Raw genomic sequence first — 23,305 nt, 5'->3', positions numbered from 1 at the left:
ACTCTTAAGTCCTTTAAAAAAAACCCCAAACGGCTATACACCTGCTCTAGCTTTGTGCAGGGTAGGAAGTCATAGCGCTGAGGAAATTTAAACAAATACAAATAACGCTTGGTGTGTGAGAAGCTCCTGGCCTTCTTGGAAGTGGGTGCAGGGGTCAAAGCTGGGGTTTCATCATTAAACTTTGTGTTTTGTCATGGACATGAACACCCACTTTCATTCTGACCTCTCCGTCTCAGTCTCCACAGGGTATATACGGGTGGGGGGTTGAGCAGGGTTTTTGTGGCCAAAAACATTTTGTGTTGATGTTTTTGCAACTCCTATCAGCCCTCACATTTGGCTATGATGGCTAGGGCTGATGGGATCAGTAGGCCAAAAATATCTGAAGAGCCACAAGTCTCCCCCTCCCCCGTAAACACACATACCATGCCTTGCTGCGTTTTTTTAATTTTCAAATCAGTTATAACATGTGTGTTTCATGTTTTTTTTCCCTTGCCCCAATTGAAAGGGGGAGTATGGGTCATTTTGAATGTAACATTGAATGATGTCCTGAACATGTTCATCAGCTTTCATGCTGATATCTCAGTCTTCAAGAGAGATACCACATTGCGTTGTAGTAGTGGATTTGGTACTGGAAGATCGGGCAAGAAACCTTAGTGAACTCCTGTACAGTGTGCTGAACGCATAAAGATTTGTTACAGAGATCTGTGTAGTCTACACAGTAGATTTTAGCAAGCTTTAGCTAACAAAAGTAGGCCTCTTTCCCTAGATGGGCCTCTGACATAGTTTTAATGTATATCAAAGCAAGTGCAGCAACAACTGTACATATGCGTAGTTACATCATCTATTTGAGATAGGGAATCATGTCTTATCTCACCCATGAGTGGGGAGGCTCTAACTCCTAAGGCAATTAATTTCCTAGGCTGGTATGCTTTGAGAATCTTTGAGCATATGAGAGAGGGCTATATAAGCTTGAGAACAACACAACCAGTTTGGTCTCCCTCCAAGGCAGATAGATGTCAGGGTGGAAACTGAGCCCATAGAACCCCAGAGCAGTTCTGATTCTGAGGAGGAACAGCAATCCGTGGGAGAGGAGCCCACTCATCCCTCACAGACACAGCAGCTGATAGAGATTCCGCCTGCCAGCATCCCTGAGATAGATAGTGATCCTGGCAGTGAGAAAGTATGGGAGGGGGGCCTGCTAGATGCTCGACGCAGACGCAGGGAGTGACGAGCGATGGAGGGCGTGGAAAGGAGGCGTAGTGCCCGCTTGGCACACAAGCAACGGTCTCGTCCCATGGACCCAAGGGAAAGAGGGAGGAACTCTCCCTAGCCCATAAGTTCAGGGTCTGCAAGTGATTCTCCTTCAAACGGGGACCAACTGCCTACTCGGAGCATAGGCTACTCTGCTGTTCATTGCTTAGTCGCTGGTGATTAGCATCTGAAAGAGTCATTAAGTTGTAAAAGGATTAAAGCCTTAAAAAGAATCCTTTTGTCTGTGTCTTGAGTTGGCTATTGGAGTAGACTGAAAGAGGCCACTAGGGCGCTCCTGACAATAGTATTGCCGGCTGGGAGAACTTTGATCAGTCTTGGAGAATGTCTTGTATATTTTGGGGACCCAAATATATGACCAAGTTGTGATGTGCCAGCTTTGTCAACTGGACGGACGTGCGCTTTCTTTGTATATTCTTTCTACCTCTATATATCATCTTTGTGTACTTAATAAACTGATCCATTTGTGATTTTTCTCACTTCAGCACCCATGAATCTGGTTTGATTGGGACCTAAATCAATCAGGATCCCATAAATTCAGAACAGTTGTGCTTTGCCATTATCCTGGCCCTCTTGAAAATGGTGACAGGGATCATGCTAAAGACATTCCAATATGTCAGTATTCAAGGGAGTGACTGGCAATCACAATGGATGTTTTATGTGAGGAAGTTCTTGCAAGTACAAGCAAGCTTTGAAGTGATTGCAAGCAGACAACGCTCAAAAAATTCAGTAGCCACAACAGAAGGAATATTGAAGGAAGGTGTGTGGCTTGCATACAACAAATTAGCAACAAGTGCATATTTACCTCATGGAATCCTCGACGAAAGAGGATTGGCAGACAGGTTTCAAGGTGGATTTGTTTTTCTAGCTGACTGCTCATTTTCATCTCCATGAAGTTTCTCCACCAACCACCATAGAGACAGGCACACAACCCTAAGGGCACAATCTTATGCATGTTTAGACCTAAAAAAAAGTCCTATAACTCTCAGCATTCCCCATCCAGCATGGCTGGTTGGAGAATTCTGGGAATGGTAGGGTCTTTTTCCATCTAAATATGCACAGGATTTCACCCTAAATGTATAGTGTTCGTACCAGATCTCTAGTTATCTTAAGTGACCTACCTGGATGCGCATTTGTCTGTGTGATGACGAGCACCACAGAAATGAAAATAAGCCCAGAACTGCACATGCAAATATCTGCCCTAAGGGAACTTCAGCAGAAATGAGAAAAAAGCAAAGATACCAGTTCCAGTCCAAATCAAAAGACTGTGTCTGTGATAATGAGAAATGTAATATCGTGTCAGGATATAATGGTGGATTGTCCTCCTTGCTCCCGCTGACGCATCTGCTCTCGCTCTTTCTGTGCCAGAGAGAGAAACTGATGTTTTAAAAGTCATGCTTGTCTCTTGCTTACGGAAAAGGTCACCTGTTCCAGCTCACTCTCCTTTCCTCCCTGACATCTGTTTCTCTAGTTAAGTGCACACCTGTTAATCTTTTTCTAATGGGCCATCAATCACCCCAGGGAATGGTTCTACTCAGGGAGTTGGTTAAGAAGAGAAGAACATCAGAGAGGGAGACAGAAGAAGATGTGGGAGCAGTGGATGTGGGGAGAGAGAAGAACCATTTCATGTGGAAGGAAAAGCAAAACAGGAATTAGAGATAAAAACAGAGATCACAGGCTGAAAGAAAAAAAGGAGCAGAGAACATGATGGAAAGAGGATGCCAGACCCAAACTGAAAGGAAAATCCATCATGTAACAAATCTGAAATGTATTTTTAATGTTAGTATATGAACTGTTGCTTATTCAGATTGCTATATTATGCTGTGAAATGAATTTGTGTGTCAACAAGTGAATTGGTGACCATTATTGTAATGATAATGCTTTTGATATGTATTCCTTATTTCTGCTTTTGTGTGGTGAGTTGCTTTGGGTATATCAGTGCGGAAAAGTGGCATACAAGTTAAACTACTAGTAGGAGCAACAAACAACAACAACAAATTAGGAGGATAGGAAAATAACAAAGGAAAGATGAGGGAAAAAAGTGAATCTTGCTACACCCACCCAAGTAGCTTGAGACAATGCACCCTCCTGGGGCATAGAAAGACTTTGAATCACTGCCATTTCTTCAGAGATGCAAAATTAGACAGAGTGAAAATAGCTACTTGCTTTGTGCCTCAGGAGTTTGGAGACTCCCCCCACCGCCAGCTCATCTTCCAGGAGACTCATACGATCACTGTAGATTAGTAGTGTAAAAATGCCTGATTCAGCTTATGTCTAGGGTAGGAAAATGGAGGCTCTTAATTTTGGAAGAAATCATAATCACTGTTCCTTCCTGCCCAAAACTGCTGTATTGCTGGAAAAGGCCAAAGAAAAGTAAAATAAGAAACATTAAAAAATACAGATGATTTATTACAGAAAGCTGAAACACAAACATGATCAGCTCACATATTTGTGCTCAGTAACCTAATAGCACCAGGACATTGAAATTTGCCTATCAAAGTGGTGTAAGGGAAAAAATAAACAAACTCTTCATGGCATCGACAGTGGTAAAACTGTCCAGAGATATACAAATCTAAGCTTGGGACTATGGCGAAATCTAGTTAGGGTTACAATTGGTGGGATGATATTAATAGGGTCAAACTGCTCCTGCCCAGTACTAGATGTAATAGTACAAAATCACTTGGTTCTGTTATTTTACTACTAGTATTTAATCATTTGCAGGCTGGCCCAAATCTTTTTGTGACCCTTAGCAGCTACAGCACATCACCTGAGAATTCTGCCACCAGCATCCTCTGTGACATCTTGTAAGGGGGGCCTGGAATGGGGGCCCTGGAATGGACCTCTTTGATCATATTCTGCTTCATTGGCACCTCTAAAATTGTAGCTGCACCCAAATGCCACTTGAGTAGTCTGTACAGTTGGGCCAGCCCTGTTTATTCAGCATCACCAGTATGTAAAACCAATGTAAAAAATGATAAAATAATAAATACATTAAAAACATGACACAAACCATAAAACGGAGCAGTGCAATTATAGGTCAGGGAATGCTTGAATAAATAGATATATCTGCAAGTTAAAAATGGAAGAAAGATTCAGAGGCATATTTAGCTAGCATGCCTAATAGGTAGGGATGGACAGACTCACCCTGTCCAGCTTCGGCGGGCGCCCACTGAAGTGCTGATCCTGGTTGAGCCCCCCCAGACCCGTGCTCAAGCCCCCACAAGCTCACTGAGCTGCTTGCACTCACACTGGATCCTGTCCACGAGCGCCTGCCATTAAAAATGCTCATATTTAAATATGTGCAAATTCGGGCTGGGAAAGGTTGATATATGCAATATTAGAGACCCAAATGGATCATTTATGTCTCCAATATTGCATAGATCAGCCTTTCCCAGCCTGCATCTGCGCATATTTAAAGACCTTCTTTTTTCATAAAAACAAGCTTGGGAAAGTGGTGGACGCTTGCAGACGGGTCCGGGTGAGTGCGGGGAACGTCTGGGAGGGTGCAAGTTGGGGCAAGCAAGGCCAGAAGCTTGGCAGGCACAGTCTGGGGGAAGCCTGATGGACTTCTGGACCCAGTCGGGTGCCTGCACTATCCCTACTAATAGGCCTATTCTCCCATTAATCTGTCCAATGCTTTTCTAAAGCCATTTAAGACAGTGGCCACCACCAGACCCTGTGGCAGGGAATCCCATCCTTTAACAATGCAATTGTTTGAAGATGAGCACTCTTTTGTCTATCCTGACCGTCGACCTAAAAAGAGAGGTGCCAGTGTCAACACATTCCTGCCTAGGACCTGTAGGTTCTGGTCCTAGGTGTATGTGATCTGCTGTTGCTCCTTAGAGGTAAAGTAAAGGCATGCTGCTGTGCTAGCTTAGAGCCACTTGAGTCTTTATTATTACTTCACACTTTCCTGGGCTGAGCTCTGGCACTGATTAAAAACAAAATGGTTCTGAGGCCAAGCTGTGGTGAACCCTGGCTTAAATTAAATGCTTCCCAGAGGTCCTAACATGCACAGTTGTTCTGTTGTGATGGTTACTCTATCAATAACCATCTTCAAGAGCACATTCTCCCAGGCTTGCACAAATTTCAAATAAACAATTCTTTTATCTTATGCCTACATCTTCCTTCAGCAACATGGCTTCTGGCTAACCTCTTCCCTCATATAAGTTTTGTGTTTATAGCTTTTGAATACTGGTAGATGATTATCCTGATTGTCCTCTGCCCTGAGTCATGGCCAATCAAAGGGATACCTATTCAGCTCCTTTACACTTCCTTTTGTGTCAGATCTTTCCTTTTAAAACATGATTTATGTTTTCATAGCGCTCTCCTCTGAGCTGGACATCACGTGTATGTGTGTGTGTTTTAGAATGCTGAGAAGCCTACATTAGTGCTTATTATGTTAAGCAGAGGTTCTAATCAACCCAGGCCCTCTTGAAAGGCTAGGCCCACACTATCTGATTCATAGCAGATTCTGGGCTATGAATATTCCATAAACATACAACCAGTTTGTGGGCAGGTTAGTCAGCAAATGTGGGGATATCATTGTACATGCTGCGGAAATGTGGAGTGGTATTTTCCATGCTCAACTGCTATCTTACCAAGCATTTACAGCACAAACAACAACAATAGAATCTAGGGGACTGTAGCTGGTTGTGTGGATGTACACCAGGGCTGGGAAACTTGTGGCTTTCCAGATGTTTTGGCCTCCAACTCCGATCAGCCCTAGCCAGCATAGCTAATGGTGAGAGACCATAGGAGCTGTAGGCCAAAACAGCTGGAGGGCCACAAGTTGCTCATCCCTGCTTTAGTGCAACCTCAACACCCCCACTGCTCCACTGCAGCTCACTGTGTGCAGGATTCCCACAATAGCAGTCTTCAGTAATACTGCCAGTTCCTGCCTCTTATGACTACAACACCAGAAATTTGACTCCTGGCTTAATTACAGATTCCCAGTGGCTTGGTTGTGATGGGTTCTTTATAATATAGGATGTGATGGAGCTGAGACACACTACACTGTAGCTTATAATACAGGAGTGGAGAACCTCAGGCCAAACCCAGCCCTGCAGGGTCCCAATCTGGCCCCCTGGGATTCCCAAATGGCCATGCCCTTTCCCCATGTCCTGCCCCTTCCCCCCAGCTGCCAAAAATTCGATAGTGTCCTGGCTTTTATGCAGTTTCCCCCTACTCTAAAAGGCTGAGAAGCCTCTCTTAAGGCTTAGTTACTGGCAGTAGGAGCTTTAACTAAAATATGCCGACATTCTTGGAATTTTTGCCCCCTTTTGCCTTTAGCCCCACCTCACTTGCCTTTGACCTTGCCCACTACTGGTATGTGGGCCTGAAAGTTTCTTCACAGTGGATTTCAGCCTTTGGGTTAAACTAAGTTGAACAGCCCTGTTGTAACACACGGGGCAGAAAGGTAACTGCCACAACTGCCATGAGTGGGTTACGTTATTCCTACATGCCACACACTTGCCTCACAGTGCAAGCAGCATGTAGGAATAACTTAACCTACTCATGCCAGCAGGTGCCATGAAAGAGCAACACAATAGTGCCAGGAAGCTGAGGGGCGGGATCAGAGCTTGGGCAAGGACAACAAGGAGGAAGCATTTTGCAGTACTTGGGCTGCTAAACGCACTGTTTAACGTTCGACAGAGGAGATCAGGTAGGTCATCATATGTCCTAAGAGGTCAAAGGAGCATGGATATGTTTACCCCTCAGGTCACCAGACCTCAAAGAGCGTATTCTAGAGCTAAAAAAGGAACAGAAAGAGGCAACCAAAAGGGGCTGGAGCAACTCCCCTATGAGGAAAGTTTACAGCATGTGGTTTATTTTAGGTTAGGAAAAAGGCAAGTAAGAGGGGACATACTAGAGGTGTGTAAAATTATGCATGGTGTGGAGAAAGTAGATAGGAAGACATCCCATCCCCTCACCATAACACAAGAACACAAGATCTTCCCATTCAGCTGAACGGTGAGCGAATCAGGACAGATAAAAGGAAATATTTCTTCACACAGCACATAGTTAAATGATGGAATTCAGGCCCTCATAAGGTAGTCTATGGCCACCAACATGGATAGCTTTAAGGGGGGATTAAATTCATGGAGGATAAGTCTACCAATGGCTACTGGTCAATGGCTGATGGCTCTATATTATCTCCATTACTGGAGGCAGTATGCCTCCGTATATCAGTTTCTGGGGAACATGAGCAGGAGGGCGATATTGCACATACTTGTGAGCTTCCCACTGGCAGCTGGTTGGGCACTGTGGGAACAGAATGCTGTACTAGACAGGCCCTTGCTCCAATCCAGGATGGCTCTCATGGTTTTAAGAAGTGCCCTGAGCGCAGAGCAGATGTTTTGGGAAATACCCAGACCACAGTAGGTGAGGGAAGCTCTTGGCTAAGCAAAGGACTCACTGACCCTATCAGACTCTTCTCTATGTGCAATGTCCACTCTTGTTGTCACAATGATAAACTGCTCTGCTCTTTATGAACAAACCTTTTTGGTGGAAGATTCTTGATTGTATCAGTTACAGACCCCAAGACAGCAGCTGTTACTGCTTTTACTAACTTGTCAGGCAAAACAGCAGACACAGCCCAGGCTTCCAAGCCTTTGGGGATGCTTTTCTGTACTGCGCATCCTCTGATGCTCAACACCCCCAGGATTCTCAGATACGCGAGTTTCGGTGGTGCAGGGGCACACTCTAGCCAACTAATTAATGCCAGATGAGTGAAATGCACAGTCCAGTTACAGCAGAACTAAAAATACACCAATAATAAAGAAAGGCTGTGGGGCGGGTACGGTGCGGTGGGAGAGGGCAAGCATTAGACAAAACATGAGATGCAATGCCTGCTCTTCCTAAAAAGCACTTTAAGGTGGGGCAGGGCTGACCCCAGGTTTCTGAGGACCTTTGGACAAGACACCCTCAATGCCCCTCCCTCAGTGAATCTACTTTTGCACCACCACTGTCCCCAGCTGCTATTGCTCCTCAAGCTCCTCATTGCTACCACTTGCTTGCCTGACAGGCAGAGAGCCAGGGAGCCAGGAGCCGTGGCATCTCCTGCTCCTCCTACTCACCACCTCTGTTGTCTGGGCCAGAGTGAGGGGCAGGTGAACAAGCAGGATCCAGAGGCAAGTGCATCTGAGGAGTGAAGCCAGGTGGTGGAATGATGCTCACCCAGCAGCAGAAAAACAGCGCTGCTACTGACTCCTGCATGTAGGTTTGCTGGAATAGGAATACAACCTTCTGTAAGAAACAGTATTCTTGTAGGTGAAGTGTAGGTGGTTTTGATGGGGCTGGGGCCAGTGTTACCATGCCTAATAATTCCCCTAGTGACTGATCCAGGATCAGTTTCCACCAGGCCATTTCCCATCTTACATGCTGTCTGAGGGAATACATATAACGGATGCTCTGTACTAGCTATCTGAAAAACAAGAGAAGGATCACACCTCTAACTTCTTTTGATCACACATGGGAGGACAGCACTGATTTGTTCTATGCAGTCTTGTCTACTACAGGAAGGTCCATGGCTCAGTGGTAAAACACATGTCTTGTGTGCAAAAGATCCTAGGTTCAGTCCCTGGTATCTCCAGGTAGGGCAGGGAAAGACTCCTGCCTGAAACCCTGGGGAGTTGCTGCCAGTACCATAGATAATACCGAGGTATAAGGCTCAATGAAATGACTTGGTATAAGTAGGGATTGGCGAACGAATGCTGTTTTGAGATAGCTAGGATTCTCCGAGCATCATCCCGCCGCTTGACTTGTGTCCAATTCATGATCGCATTTGCGATCAGTGCTCACTCTGTGCAAATGGGAAAACTGCACAAATTGAGCAGTGATCGAACGTGAAATTTGCACAAATTTGTGCAAATTCCCCGCATAGATAAAAGTGGGGTTGATTCGGTCTACAGGGAAATTTGTGCAAATTAGGAAAGGTGCACAAAATCGAGCAGGGAAATTTGTGCAAATTGAATACGAGCACATGTCTGGCAATTTGTGAACATTTTCAGTGGACACATGCTCGTGCTCATATTTGGGGCTTCGTATGTTTTGCTAGCAAAAACAAAATTTGCATACATCCCTAGGTATAAGGTGGCTTCCTATGTTCCTTCCTATGTACTCCTTGCCATCTTTGCAGATAGGGTACCCACCCACCCAAATCAAAGAAAGGAAGGGGCTTCGTTGCCTTCCTAAAATGTATCTTAAGCAACCACCCATGTTCCAGAGAATGCATTAGGAATTCTGGGCAAGGATGTGCTCTGGTCATCTTGTGTTATCACATTACAGTGTGCTGACTACAAATCATGTGAACAGCTGCCAAAAAATATGGTTCAGCTAAGTTTGGTGATGAAGGACTGTTGTTGTTTTTTTTAATGCAGAAGTGGCTGCTTTGTGCAAAGGACACCATGGCTTTCTATGAGCCATTGCACCTGCTTAATGCAGATTCTTTGCATCATGAATCAGAATTGCAAACACAGAAATATAATTATTTCACACAAAGTCATGATGTATATGGTGCTGGAGAAGACTCTTACGAGTCCCCTGGACTGCAAGGAGGTCAAATCAGTCAATCCTAAAGGAAATCAACCCTGAGTGCTCATTGGAAGGACAGATACTGAAGCAATCGTCAAAATATCAAATATTTTGGCCACCTAATGAGAAGAGAAAACTCTCTGGAAAAGACCCTGATGCTGGGAAAGACTGAAGGCAAAAGGAGAAGGGGACGGCAGAGGATGAGATGGCTAGATAGCATCACTGATGCAATGAATATGGACTTGAGCACACTCCGGGAGAGAGTGCAGGACAGAAAGGCCTGGCGTGCTATGGTCCATGGGGTCACGAAGAGTCGGACACAAATTAACAACTGAACAACAACAACAACAACATGATGTATAATGTTAATTAAAATAGCCAGATTATTAACTTTCTACAATCAACCCTACATTATGGTGCAGCAACTTTGGGAATATATCATGTGGAGGAACACAGCCAATTTGCATGAATTAATTGCCTGTGATTAACATAAGTTGCAAATTATTTTCAATTAATTGTTGAACTTTTTTGAGGCCAAACTATGGATTTTCATGTGATGTGAAAAAGATGAATCAGCCCTTGATAGAAATGGAATAAAAATCCTATGAGATGAAAAGTGATAGATTAGGAAATCTTTTTACTGGCTTCACAGTTTAGATTGTAAACCTGTTTGTCAACATTTGTTCTTTTTAATTCAATTATTGTACTGTATCTAGTGCTGAAGCACTTTATAAATAACAATTACAATAATAATTCCTACACTTAGAATGAGTGCATTGCTATAAATTGTCAAAATAATCTTTTCATCAACAAGGCCTGTATATCCTCTTAAAAACAAAATGACTGCTGCAATCATCAAGAGACTTGACACACATTTCTGAGCCTCATATATGTGCCTTGAAAACTCCATGCACTCCACTGACAACACTACCACATGACAGTAGGACATATAGTCTTTGTGCTTTAAGTTATCAATACAAACATTTGAGGTCTGGCACAGGTGGCTTTTAGGTTACAAGCACACTCAATATTATGGGGCTGAAATGTGCAATTGTTATATGCTGCTTTGACAGTGAAGAGAGTCACATTTGTGTCTGTACAGACAGCTGTCTCCCCCGCCCCCTCTTATCTTGATTCATTCCTTAGAGACAGTAACAAATTAAAAGGTGGGTTCATGCCTTCTCTACCCCTTGAGAGGATGAAAGGCTTCCTTGAACTCTGTTCATATAGGACTCACCTGATTCTCTTAGACCTCTGTGCAGACAGGCTATGCCTGTGTGTCTCTTAATTAAGCTGGAAAGACTGGCAAGCTGATGGATTTTATTTGAGTTGTGGGTGAAGTGCCTGTGCTGTCCCCAGAGGGTGTATTAAACTAAACCAAATAGACTAAGGATTCAGTTAGCTAATGAAGGGAGAAATGAGACAGAAACAGGGGGAGGTGGTGGGAGGTGGGGGTGGCAAAGACGAGAAGAGACAGGGAGAGATCAGTTGAAATGGAGAAGGACAAGAGAAGGGTGAGAAATAGAAGGGAGAAAAGCTAGGGCAGGAACTGAAAGGAAAATATAGAACAAGAAAATGACTGTGTGTGGAAGCAAAAGGACATAGACATAGAATCAAAGGGTTGGAAGGGACCTACAAGACCATAGTGTACAACTCCCTGCTCAGTGCAGGAAGCCTGATTCCCAGGAGGTCTCCCATCAAGCACTAACCAGGGCTGACCCTGCTTAGCTTCCAAGATCAGACAAGATAGGAGATGGGGTCCACTCCAACTACTTCATTTCATTCCTGATTTGTTACTAAGTAACATTTGTTTAGCAGTCTAACAGCAGTTGTTGCCTGATGGGCATACAAGCCACTTCTGTCAAAAAACCACAGTAGAGTAATACCTAGGCTGACTATATTTCCTTGAGACAAAAACGAGATATTGGGATGACAAAAACGGGACGGGGTTACGTAATATTCCGTATTCATGAAAAAGTAAGATGATAACAAAAGTTTTATTACATAAACATATTGAGCTAAAAATTATTAGTGAAAAAATCTGTATGGCATACCACACTGAACACTCTAATGCAGGACTGCAGTGGCCAGACTGCAAAAAATCATAAACATACACCAAAAAGAAAAAAAAAAGGAATGAGCACCCCAACTGCTATCACAAGCCGGTATATGCTAATGTCCCACCAGAGAGTTCCGCTGTAATAAAAAAATAACTAACAGCCTGTTGAGCCGAAATATGAGTCTGAAAAGTCTGAATCAAACTGAATGTAGGGCAGAAAGAATCTCTATGGGTGGAATGATGGTAGAAATAACAGCAAGACTCACCCTCCTGGCTTAGCGACCGCCTCTTGAATTCCCCGCCACTGCAGACAAACAAGGGGGTGGCGTTTGATCGTCGCTAGCTCAAGAAGCCTGGCCCTGACTGGATAAAGTCAATGGAACTTCCTCTTTCGTCACACTAGTAGTTTTACTGCACGCACTGATTAGCATACAGCCTTATGATAAATGTGTTCAGTTTTTTACAAAAAAATAAAAATGGGACAAAATGGGCATTTATATTAAAACGACGGGACGGTCGGGAAATATGAAAAAACGGTACTGTCCTGTTTAAAACGGTATGTATGGTCAGCCTAGTAATACCTTTATTAGGACCAACCAAAACACCATAAAGTCATATCCTGAACTGATGCAGAACCTAGTAACTGCTAGATTTTTATTTATTTTGTTTTAAATGGGTGCAACGCCATGATGGCTTCCTTGTCACAGAAGCCTTTGGTGCAACCTGAAATCTGTATAGTACCTAGCAGTGACTAATCTAATTAAGTCTGTACAACTCTTCCTGAACCCCATCTTAGGACTGCTGCTAACTGAACACTTTGGGGCTTTAACATAGCGCCCTACTTTTTCTCCCCCAACCCCTGTGATTTTGTTTAATCTCCAGCATGAAATAGAGGGCTGGAGAACTCAAATGTTTGCTCATGACATTTGCTTGGTCCTAATAAAGTTCTGCCTTTTTTGGATTTTTTTTTTCTGATGGATCAACACAGCCACCTATGATTTTTATAGGCTACTTCTGTCTCACTCATCCTGGCGCGAGCCTCCTTCATGCCATTTTTGTTTAGACTCTGTCCTCTGTCCCCCAAGCATTGTGTCTACTGCAAAGCCTCCAATCGGGGACTTTACTTCCCATATAATCCTTGGAGATGGGATGTGAAATCTTTGAACAAGAAGTAATCACAGAAGAGGAGAATGATAGTTCTGAGGGGAAGTGACAGATACAGGAGCCTCTTTTCACCTCCATCTTTCAACTAAGATTTACCTGCTGCCCAGATGGAGCTGCATGATTGTGTATGCAGGTCTTTAGCCACATGACTTACCAGCCCTGGGGGGTGCCAAATTATCTAGAGAAAGGGCAAACCACTTCAGACATTGTTGTCGTCATGTCCACAGAAGGTGTCCCAACTGTCAAAATATGCTAATGTCCACCCATTTCAAGCTGCACAATATCACCTCAAGTTGCCAAGTTAATGTATTGGCCTCACCTGTAAACCAGTCTAGTTACCTGTTCATGATGCTCAATGCCCATGCTGATGGTGTTCACAAGGATGGCAATCATGATACCACGGTTGAAGTATTTGCTCTCCACGATTCCCCTCAGTTTTACCCTCACTTCTTGCCACACGTCACTGCAGAGTGTCAGCTGTCTGCCCTCTTCTCCATCCTCCTCTTCTTTCTCCAGGTCTTCAGCCCCCACACTTCCTTTCCTTCCATCTCCCTCCTCCTCGCCAGCTCCCCCTCCTTCTTCCTGATCTGAATCAGCACTGTCGAGCACGGAAAGTCTTCGGGCTGCTTTCTGATGGGCCTTGTGACATCTTGGACAGTGGCTGGGGTCAGAGGTCAATGTCATGGCAATAGGCTGGCCCAGGCCTTGCAGCACATAATCGGCAGAGTTGTGTTTCCGGCAACGTCCTGGGTAATAAATAATACACACAGGGATCAAATTTAAAGGCTACAGATTCATTTTTCAGAACAGTGTAAGAGTTCTGCATCTCAGTATTTAATTAAGCAAAGCAGCTCCTACAACTGGGTTGCTAGCCATTTAATGGCGAAGAAAATTAAGCACTGGAACCGCCTGCCAAGGGAAGTGTTAAGCTCATCATCACAGAGAGACTTTAAATGGAGATTGCTTGTCTCTCAGAGATACGCTCTACTTCAGCCACAATAGATTGGACTTGATTGTGTTCAGCTATGTAGCTGGGGTGGAATAATCCTCCAGACAGCAGGAATCATTAAATAAGAGACCATGGCCTGTATTATCCTGGAAGTCAAACAAGAAAAGAAAAAAAGGGTGATCAAATATTTGTCTGTCTTTAAAATCTATGAAGCCCTATTGATCACATAAAGCAGCCTTCCCCAACAACAACTTCCATCACAACATGTTGGGAGGGTGCCAGGTTGGGGAAGGCTGACACAATGAAATATTTCAAAAACACTGTTTTTTATTTGGGAAAGGTACTGTAGACATAATCCTTGTTGGTCTTCATCAGATTTATCCTACTTCATCAGCATATTGGTTCCTTTGATTTTACTGTCAATGTTGATATTTTTATTAGTGGTTATTCCTGATAATCTGTAGAACTGATAAGAATATGAAGAGAAAAGGTGGCAATCTAATGTGGCAAAATCCTACTGATTTCAGGTTAGGACCACAGCTTAGATGATCTTTCTGTTCCTCCCTCTACTAAACCTCCCAGGGATTGGTGAGAAGGTGTAAGCTTATGCTCCTTTTTGTTTTAGTTTTTTGCACTAAGGGCCACGTCACATGTTTTATTTTAGATGTAAACCTAAGGCAGTTTATACGTGAATATGCGAAGTGTGAATGTAACAAACACATTCATCACTCATCAGAGATCAAACACACTCACTGAGGAGCTGGGACTGACCACAGCTCCCTGTACAGTGTATAGGAAGTGGCAAACCCAAGTTTGCTGCTGCATAATATGCAAAATCACCCAAAGGAGTTTATCTTGGGAAATGGAGCAAAACTGGACAGGCTTGTCTGGCGTGGCAAGCGGATGATACTTCTTTAGCTGCCATGGCAGTTGTGCTGCTGCTAAAACTAAAGTGATTTAGGGTGCAATCCTATGCAGGTTTAGACAGAAAGAAGTCCTACAACTCCCAGCACGCCCCAGCCAGCCATGCTGGGAGTTTAAGGATGTTGGAGGAATCCATCCGGGTGGCGCAGGGATGGGGTGAAGTTCACCAAGCTTTCATCAGCTTGGCCCCCTGGACTTTGGCTCACTTACTCACAAATTTTTGGTGTTTCCCCCCTTTAAAGCAACATTTGCACGAAAAGCTGCTGTAATTTGTGTGATTTATGCACATTTCAGAAATAATTTGCACAAATTGCAGCTGTAATATGCTTAATTTGCACAAATTGCACCCACAATTTGCACAAATTGTGGGTACAATTTGTACAAATTAAGCATATTACAGCCACAACTTATGGAAATTAAGCGAATTACAGCTGAAATTTGCACAAATGTTGATTGAAGGGGACCCCCACCCCCCAAGAAGAGTTCCCAGATTTTGAGGGAAAGCCCGTGCCTTGGCTTGCAAATGCAAGCAGAGCCTGGTGCTCCAGGGAAATCCAGTGAGCCTATCAAGGGCTGGATTTCTCCATGATGGCCATCCCTATGGGAGTTGTAGGGCTTTTTCAGTCTAAACATGCATAGGATTGTGCCCTTAGTGGGATCTATCTAGGGAAGGGCGATAGCTTAGAGGCAGAGCACATACTTTACACACAAAAGGCCCCAGGTTGAATTAATCTCTGGCACCTCCAGACAGAGTAGGAAAAGCCTCCTGTCTGAAACCATGGACAGCTGCTGCCACTCAGCGTAGACAATACCGAACTAGATGGACCTGGACCAAACTAGACCCAGGGCCAAACTAGAGGGGATGCTAAATGCATCTTTGCATTTAACATGCACATTTAAAAGGAATGCAAATATCTGCTGCTGGGAGGCTGATAAGTACTGGGAGTGCAGCAGGCAGGGAGGGGGAATTTAACTCTTTTCTCCCCTGCTAATGCAAACAGCTCCTCTGAAGCTGATATTTGCATCGGGAGGAAAATATTCATCAGTGCCAATGGGGGATTTCCCTTCCAATGAAAACAGCAGTTTCAGAGGAGGGATTTTCCTCAACACGTTAAATTTCCCCTCCCCTCCTGCTACAGTCCCACTAATTATCAGCTGTCAAGTGGATGCTATTTGCACTATATATATTTAAAAAAGGCATGTTAATTGCAAAGATGTGTTTAGACTGCATCCTATACACACTTACCTGGGAGAAAGTACCACTGAGCTCCAGAGGACTTTCTTCTGAGAATACCTTCATAGGACTGTGCTGTTAACGTCACATCTAGCTGGTCCCTCAGTAAAAGGCAGCTCTCTATGTTCTTATGATGAGGCGAATTTAATTTAAAGGCAGAGATCCTCCAGATCATGGATTTATCAAACCCAAGAGTAATTTCAAGAGCGACACCTACAGGGGACTACAGACAGCTGTAATTATCTGAGGACGCAATTCTATGCTCGTTAGACAGAGAAAAATCACACAGTTTCCAGCATTCCCCAGCCAGCCATGCTGGCTGGGAAATGCTGGAAGTTATAGGACTTTTCTGTTTTAACATGCATAGAATTGTGTCCTAAGAAATTAAATTCCGAGTAGTGATGGGTGAGCTCCTTGCCCATTAATTTTGAATGGGCTGGGGGTAAAATGTCATCCACCCACCCCTACAAACAAATAAATCATTTCCCCACAAGTCCATTTCAAAGTTTGGGTCTCATTACACTGCTGCTGATGTCATCAGGAGAACAACAGGGCCTGGAGGCCCCAACCCATAAGCAGTTCTCCGCCCTCCTTGAACACCCTTGTCCAGAGCCAGAATCAAAGGTAGGCATGGTTGGGCACCTGCCAGGATCCCAAAAGCAAAAGCCTCCTGGAGTTGCTCCTCCTATTCACCACCACAACCTGTTTGTTCACCTGCCTCTCACTATGGCCCAGACAACTGTGGTAGTCAGAAGGAGGAGCAGTAGATGACTCTGCCTGCTTGCTCCCTGGCTCTTTCTGTCCAGCAAGCAAGCCATAGCAGTGGTGAGAAAGAGGATGAGGAGCAATAGCAGCTGTTGACAATGGCAGTGAGAAGGTGGACTCACTGAGGGAAGGGATCTATTGAGGGTGTCTTGCCCAAGGGCCCTCCAAAACCTGGAGCTGGCACTGCCCTTCTTCACTGTCTCCTTCCCTTTCCCTGGAATGTACTTGGGGGTGGTGATGAACAGGCCTCAAGGAGGAGCCTCTTCTTTGTTGCCTCAGCTACCGCCACATACGTTTGGGTGGGAAAGGGAAGGGAGTAGCTGCAGTAGTTTGTAGGGAGGGCCAGCACCAGGTGAGGCCATTTCAAGCCAAGCACAAACTTGGGTGGGGTGTGGGCTCAATTCATAAAGGGCTTAGGAGTATGTCAACCCACATTCCTATGAGTCTTGGCCCCATCATTATTCCTAGTATATCACAGTGAAAGTGAGCAAGTTTTCTTTTAGAATGAGGACAGAACATCAGGACAGGAGTGGTCATGCTGAAAGAAATCATCACCTACAGGTGATAAAATGCTCTTATTATTAGAGAGGCTGAGATTGCAGGCTTGAGAAGAAAAGCTATTTCTTTTTCTCCCCCACCCCTCCCCCTGCCTTTGCTGAATTCATCTTGATGGAAAGTGAAGTACTAAAAGGGAGTTTTGAATGTCACTATTCTCAAACTAAAACTGCATGCTCAAACATACAGTCTGAGTCTCCTGTAAGGATTACTTAATTGTATCTATCCCCATGTCCACAGAATGGGATACTGTTACTACAGTAACGGAGGCCTTCTTTTGCAGTGCTACTTTGGAGTACGTCCTTCAGGAAGGGTAGAGGGTTTGATGCTATAGTGAATCAAGAAAGGACTCAGAGACCTGGAAAGGGATCTTAGTAATGGCAGCAAGGTGGGGGTAGCATTCAAAGAACTTGGGGTCACAGGTGAGGCACAGATGGGTGTGAAGAATAAGTAGCCTAATTCAGGAGGACGGAAGGAGCTCAGGTCACTCGGGGATATGGAAAGTAGGAGGTGAGCCAGGAATTCCAGCAAAGGGTGGCATGTTAATAGGTATGATTCGGGGAGTTGGGCAAAATAAAGTCAGTCCTGCTGGGTCTAGACAAGGCTGTGACAGCTGGGATGACTAAGTCCAGGAACCTGGGTGAGTGGGCTCCATTTTAACATTTCACCCAGGGCCATGCCTACTAATAGACAGAGTGAGGCAGCTGCCTTAGACAGCTGATTTTGGATGTCATGAAAATGTTGAGTTATTTACTTTATTTTTTACTGTATCTTTACTGTCAGGGAGGTGAGGGTGGGTGCTTTGAAATTTTATGCCTCAGGTGCTGAAATAGCCTGGGTGGCCTTTGGTATTACCTTGACTCAGGAAGAGGGGAGATGCCATTTGCTGTTCCACCTCAGGCAGCAAAATGTCTTAGGCAGCTCTGCCTAGACCATCAAACTCCCCAAGGTCCACTCTGCTAAACCAATAAACCTACTTGTGTATAAAGAGTACACTGTTGCTTACTGCAATCTTTTGGATGCTCTCCAAAATAATTTTATATAATTGCGGTTTGTTTTCGGTGTCATAGATGATTTAAAATGTATTTTTCCCTTCAACTAATAAGTTGCTGTTCCTGCCTGGATTTTGCCAGTGTTCTCTGGGCCTGTTCTCCTCAGAAATGCTAAAATACTTGATTTAAATGGCTACTGAAGTCTCTTCCTCTTAACTGTAAAACCTGTTAGTTTCTGCAAATGTCTTTCCATTTGCCTGCTTCAAATTCTGTTGCATTCTGAACTGCAAAATGGCCTGTTTTTCTAAACCTGGGGATCTGAATCATCCTGGGCTGCTAAATCAAGGATATTACACATGTTGCCCAATGAACAAACAGGTGATACTCATAGCTTCTCCAGTGCATTGTTCTCTGCTCTGTGCTTACTAGAGAGTGTCTTCCATTAGCATAAGCTGCCTGAGAGAGCGCCTTCCCCCTTACCAACCTGCCCGGTCACTGAGGTCATCAGAGGGCATGCTCCTGGTGGTTCCACATGGACCTATGGCCTGACTGCAGTCCACCTGGGGAAGAGCCTGTAGTGTGGTGGCCCTCTTCCTACAGAACTCCCTGCCTTTGGAGGTCAGGCAGGCACCAACTTTGCGCTGTTTCTGGAGCCTCCTGAAAACATCTTTATTTCAGGAAGTCTTCCTTGGCTGCCCTGCTATGCTTTTATCAGAATTCTGTTTCTTTTTAAAAATAGTAATAATTTTAACATGGTGTTTTATTCTTTTATCCTATTTTGTATATTTTATTGTTCACTGGAATCTGTCTAGATGTGAAATGGTATATAAATGTTGTAAATAAATAAATACAAATAAATAAATATAAGTGTAGGTGATGTGCCTTGTGTAGGAATGGGGAAAAGCTTTGTTTGGTCCACATTTATAAGCAAACTGAACTAATTCTCACTTCCCAGACTAATATGTGTGTCGGAATGCAGTTATCCTTTGGACTGTACACGTCTCCGACTTTTGTGATGCAGTTCTCAGCAAAAAATGTATACAAAAATGCATATATTGGGGTGGGGGGATACATACAAAAATCTGTATTATAGGGAAAATTGCATACAGATGCATATTTTGGCAGAAATTGTGTACACAGTGAGACTTTGAAGAGGAAAATGTATACGATTTAAGAACATAAGAAGAGTCATGCTGGATCAGACCAAGTGTCCATCGAGTCCAGCATTCTGTTCACGCTGTGGCCTACCAGCTGTCACTTGGGAACCCACAAGAAGGGCACAATAGTAATTTAAATGCATATTTTCACACTTAAAAAAATATTATGGGATATGGGACAGGATAGGCTTATGATTGCACACATGTGAAATTTAAATGGACCACAAATAGACTGATCCCTTTCTCCCTAATTTTAAGTACCCTAATTCGCAGGGACGATCTTACCAGTCACTATATTTTTCATCCCTTACCACCCTCATTCCCGAGGCTTGGCCTCACAAATCTTACGGTATTGCCTCTGATCGTTCCCATTCATGCTCCGCTTGGCAGTGCTTGGCTCCGTTCGGCCCAGACGTCGATCTTGCAGGCTGTTGTAGAAGCCAAGGGTGCGGCGCTTGGCTTTGCGTACGATGTGGCAGACATACTGGAAGATCTCTTCATAGCAGTCTCCTGGCTCCATGTAACTGGCCACAGTGCTGGAGGACAGGTATCGTGCTCGCTGCTCCTGCATCAGTTGGTGCTCTCGCTGCTTGGTCTCTGAAAACTGTGTAGCAATGACCACGAGGCACAGGTTGATCATGAAGAAGGAGCCCACCTAGGAACCAGTGGAGAAGAGATGCATTAGATATAATTAAGTGTGTGTGTGTGTGTGAGAGAGAGAGAGAGAGAGAGAGAGGGCAGGGGTGTGGGAACATCAGAAGATGAAGGGAAAAAGTAGAAGCTATAGAGCTGAAATGCTGCTTCATAGAGTAATATATCTCTTATTTCTTATTTATTTATTTAGAATATCTGTATCTGGCCTTTCTGCTTCATAAGAGGCCGCTAAAGAAGTTAGCAGCAAGCAAAACCGAATACACAGTAATGACTTGGATGACAGGGAATGCCTATCAAATTTGAAGATGACACAAAATTGGGTGGGATAGCTAATACCCTGGAAGACAGAAACAAAATTCAAAGTGATCTTGATAGACTGGAGCACTGGGCAGAAAACAACAGAATGACATTTAATAGGGATAAATGCCAAGTTCTGCACCTAGGAAAAAGAAACCAAATGCACACTTACAAAATGGGGGATACTTGTCTCAACAATACTACAAGCGAGAAGGATCTTGGAATTGTTGTCGATCACAAGCTGAATATGAGCCAACAATGTGATATGGCTGCAAATAAGGCAATTCCTATTTTGGGCTGCATTAATAGAAATATAGCTTCCAAATCCCGGGAAGTACTAGTTCCCCTCTACTCAGCACTGGTTAGGCCTCATCTGAAGTACTGTGTCCAGTTTTGGGCACCACACTTTAAGAAGGATGCAGACAAACTGGAGAGGGTTCAGAGGAAGGCAACAAAGATGATCAGGGGACTGGAAACAAAGCCCTATGAAGAGAGACTGAAAGAACTGGGCCTGTTTAGCCTTGAGAAGAGAAGACTAAGGAGAGATATGATAGCGCTCTTCAAGTACTTGAAAGGTTGTCACAGAGAGGAAGGCCAGGATCTCTTCTCAATCATCCCAGAGTGCATACGGAAAAATGGGATGAGGTTACAGGAAGCCAGATTCCAGTTGAACATCAGGAAAAACGTCCTGACTGTTAGAGCAATATGATAATGGAACCAATTACCTGGGGAGGTGGTGGGCTTTCCCACACTGGAAGCATTCAAGATGAGGCTGGACAGCCATCTGTTGGGGATGGTCTGACTTGGATTCCTGCACTGAGCAGGGGGTTGGACTCGATGGTCTTATAGGACCTTTCCAACCCTACTGTTCTATGATTCTATGATTTATTTATTTTTAAAAGGCGGTAGGGACTCAATGGGGTGCATATGATGATGTAAAACATCCACACCCCAGGCCTCAGATGTTGGTGCTGCTGCTATGGCTGTAGGAACAAATGTATTTTGGGAACATGTCCCTTGAGGAGCATTTTCAACTGCATTTCATTGCGGAAAACACTGGATGTTTTATTTTTGATTCCATCCTTACACGAGCTCGGGCAAAGCATTTCAGGGTGATGAGGAGTGTTAGCAACAAGAAGTTTTCTTTGGTTTAATCCCCTTGTTTGCTCTTCACGTGCTCTTCAAGTCCATCCTGCTCTTTAAGAAGTGCCCAAGATGTACCTATTTCTCTATGTCTTTTCCAATTCACTGAAGTGTTTTAACTCAGTGTCTCTCTTCCTTCATTGTCTTCCCTTACTTCTTTTCCCTTTCCCCATGTGTCTCTTCATTTACATTGTAAGCCTGTGGGCAAGATTCAGTTGTTTTTATTCTGTTATTTTTATTTCTAATGTTTCTATACTGTGCAGTGCCTTGGCTTTTTAAAGTGTTTAGGAAATGATGATGATGATGTTTTTTCAGGAAGATAATATGGTGTTTTATTCCTTTTATATTTTTATGCTTTATTGATCACCCCTCCAGAATCTGTTTAGATGTGGAGTGATATATAAATGTAAATAAATACATTTATGTTAGTTTCAAATGTGAAACTGCACATGCTGGGAATATTTCTTCTTCTTTTTTAAAACAGGGCTTTAAAAAGTTTTTTGCATCAGGAATGTAGAAATAGTTGTAAAGCATGAAATGGTGTTATGTGTGGGAGAAAAGAAGTGTAAGTTGTGTGTTTCCCACATGGCTGTCTAAAGCCCCCCCCCCCGACCATTAAAGGTGCAACCCTACAGAAAAAGGCCCTACAACTCCCAGCATTCCCTTGTAGGACTTTTTTCTGTCTAAACATGCATATGATTGTGCCCTAAGTCCAGGAACTAAAATTACCTAGCTGTGCTGGTGCTTGCCATGTCCATATAGTAGGGAAGGCAAAACTGTGACTTTATTCCAATTAACAATCAAAGGCCCATTTACTGAATTTGCCCTCTGAACCTCCACTATTACATCCCATTGCCCCCTCCCATAGAATGCAAACATATACAAAAAGGATATTTACTGCCATTACATGCAACCTAACCTGAATATCAGTGACAAATAAAAAAGAAAGCATCTGTCCAAATGCACCCCAAAGCCTGTCTGCCCAAAGAGCGATTGCGTGAGGCCCACCAAACTGGAGAGAATGGACCAACAATAAAGCATAAGAAGCAGTCATCTCAATCCCCCCCATCTACTCAAGTCAAACAAGTTGTAAGTCTGGTAAAGACCTAGCAGTGTTCAAACGTAATTTCCCACAGTACTATAGATGTGATGCCTTTGCATTCCTGCTGCCCAGCACACTTAGACAAACTGACAAAGGTGCTCCATCAGCATATTCAATCCAGTCACTTTCAGTATTTCAGAAGGGGGCCTCACCCCCTGCTAGCGCCTTTGAACAGCTGAGCCATTCCTAGCCAAAATCAATATTACGACAATATGCTGCTTCAAAATAAAATAGGGGTGCGTGTTGTTGTTGTTTTTAATTGCTTCAAAGCTGTTTTACATCTGTTTTGCCTTTATCCATCTGGTCCTCCTCCACTTCAGCCGATCTGCTCTTTAGCATAGTTTTCCCCAACCTGGTTCCCTCCAGATGTGTTGAATCACAACTCCCATCATCCCAGCCAATATGGCCAATGGCAGGGGATGATGGTCTGTCCAACACATCTGGTGGGAATCAGGCTGAGGGAAGGTGCTGTAGAATCTTGGAAGTGGCCTTGAAGGAAAAGAGGG

At 43.9% G+C, this 23,305-nt stretch overlaps 1 protein-coding gene across 2 annotated transcripts in view; it reads right to left on the bottom strand.

Moving 5' to 3' along the window:
• Nucleotides 1-23,305, bottom strand: part of CACNA1I (calcium voltage-gated channel subunit alpha1 I) — a 384,553-nt gene that overhangs the window by 98,333 nt on the left and 262,915 nt on the right. For both annotated transcript variants that reach the window (XM_084811754.1, XM_084811755.1), the window contains 2 exons: nucleotides 19,952-20,258; nucleotides 13,367-13,773 (listed from right to left, as the gene is read on the bottom strand). In XM_084811754.1, coding sequence (XP_084667880.1) covers nucleotides 13,367-13,773; nucleotides 19,952-20,258 — 714 coding nt within the window. The remainder of the gene's footprint in view (nucleotides 1-13,366; nucleotides 13,774-19,951; nucleotides 20,259-23,305) is intronic.

The sequence above is a fragment of the Heloderma suspectum genome, chromosome 7 (assembly GCF_057233095.1).
Source record: "Heloderma suspectum isolate Gila_16-S chromosome 7, 16-S_ref, whole genome shotgun sequence".
Lineage (NCBI taxonomy): Eukaryota > Metazoa > Chordata > Lepidosauria > Squamata > Helodermatidae > Heloderma > Heloderma suspectum.
This window is presented reverse-complemented; position numbering and strand designations above follow the sequence as displayed.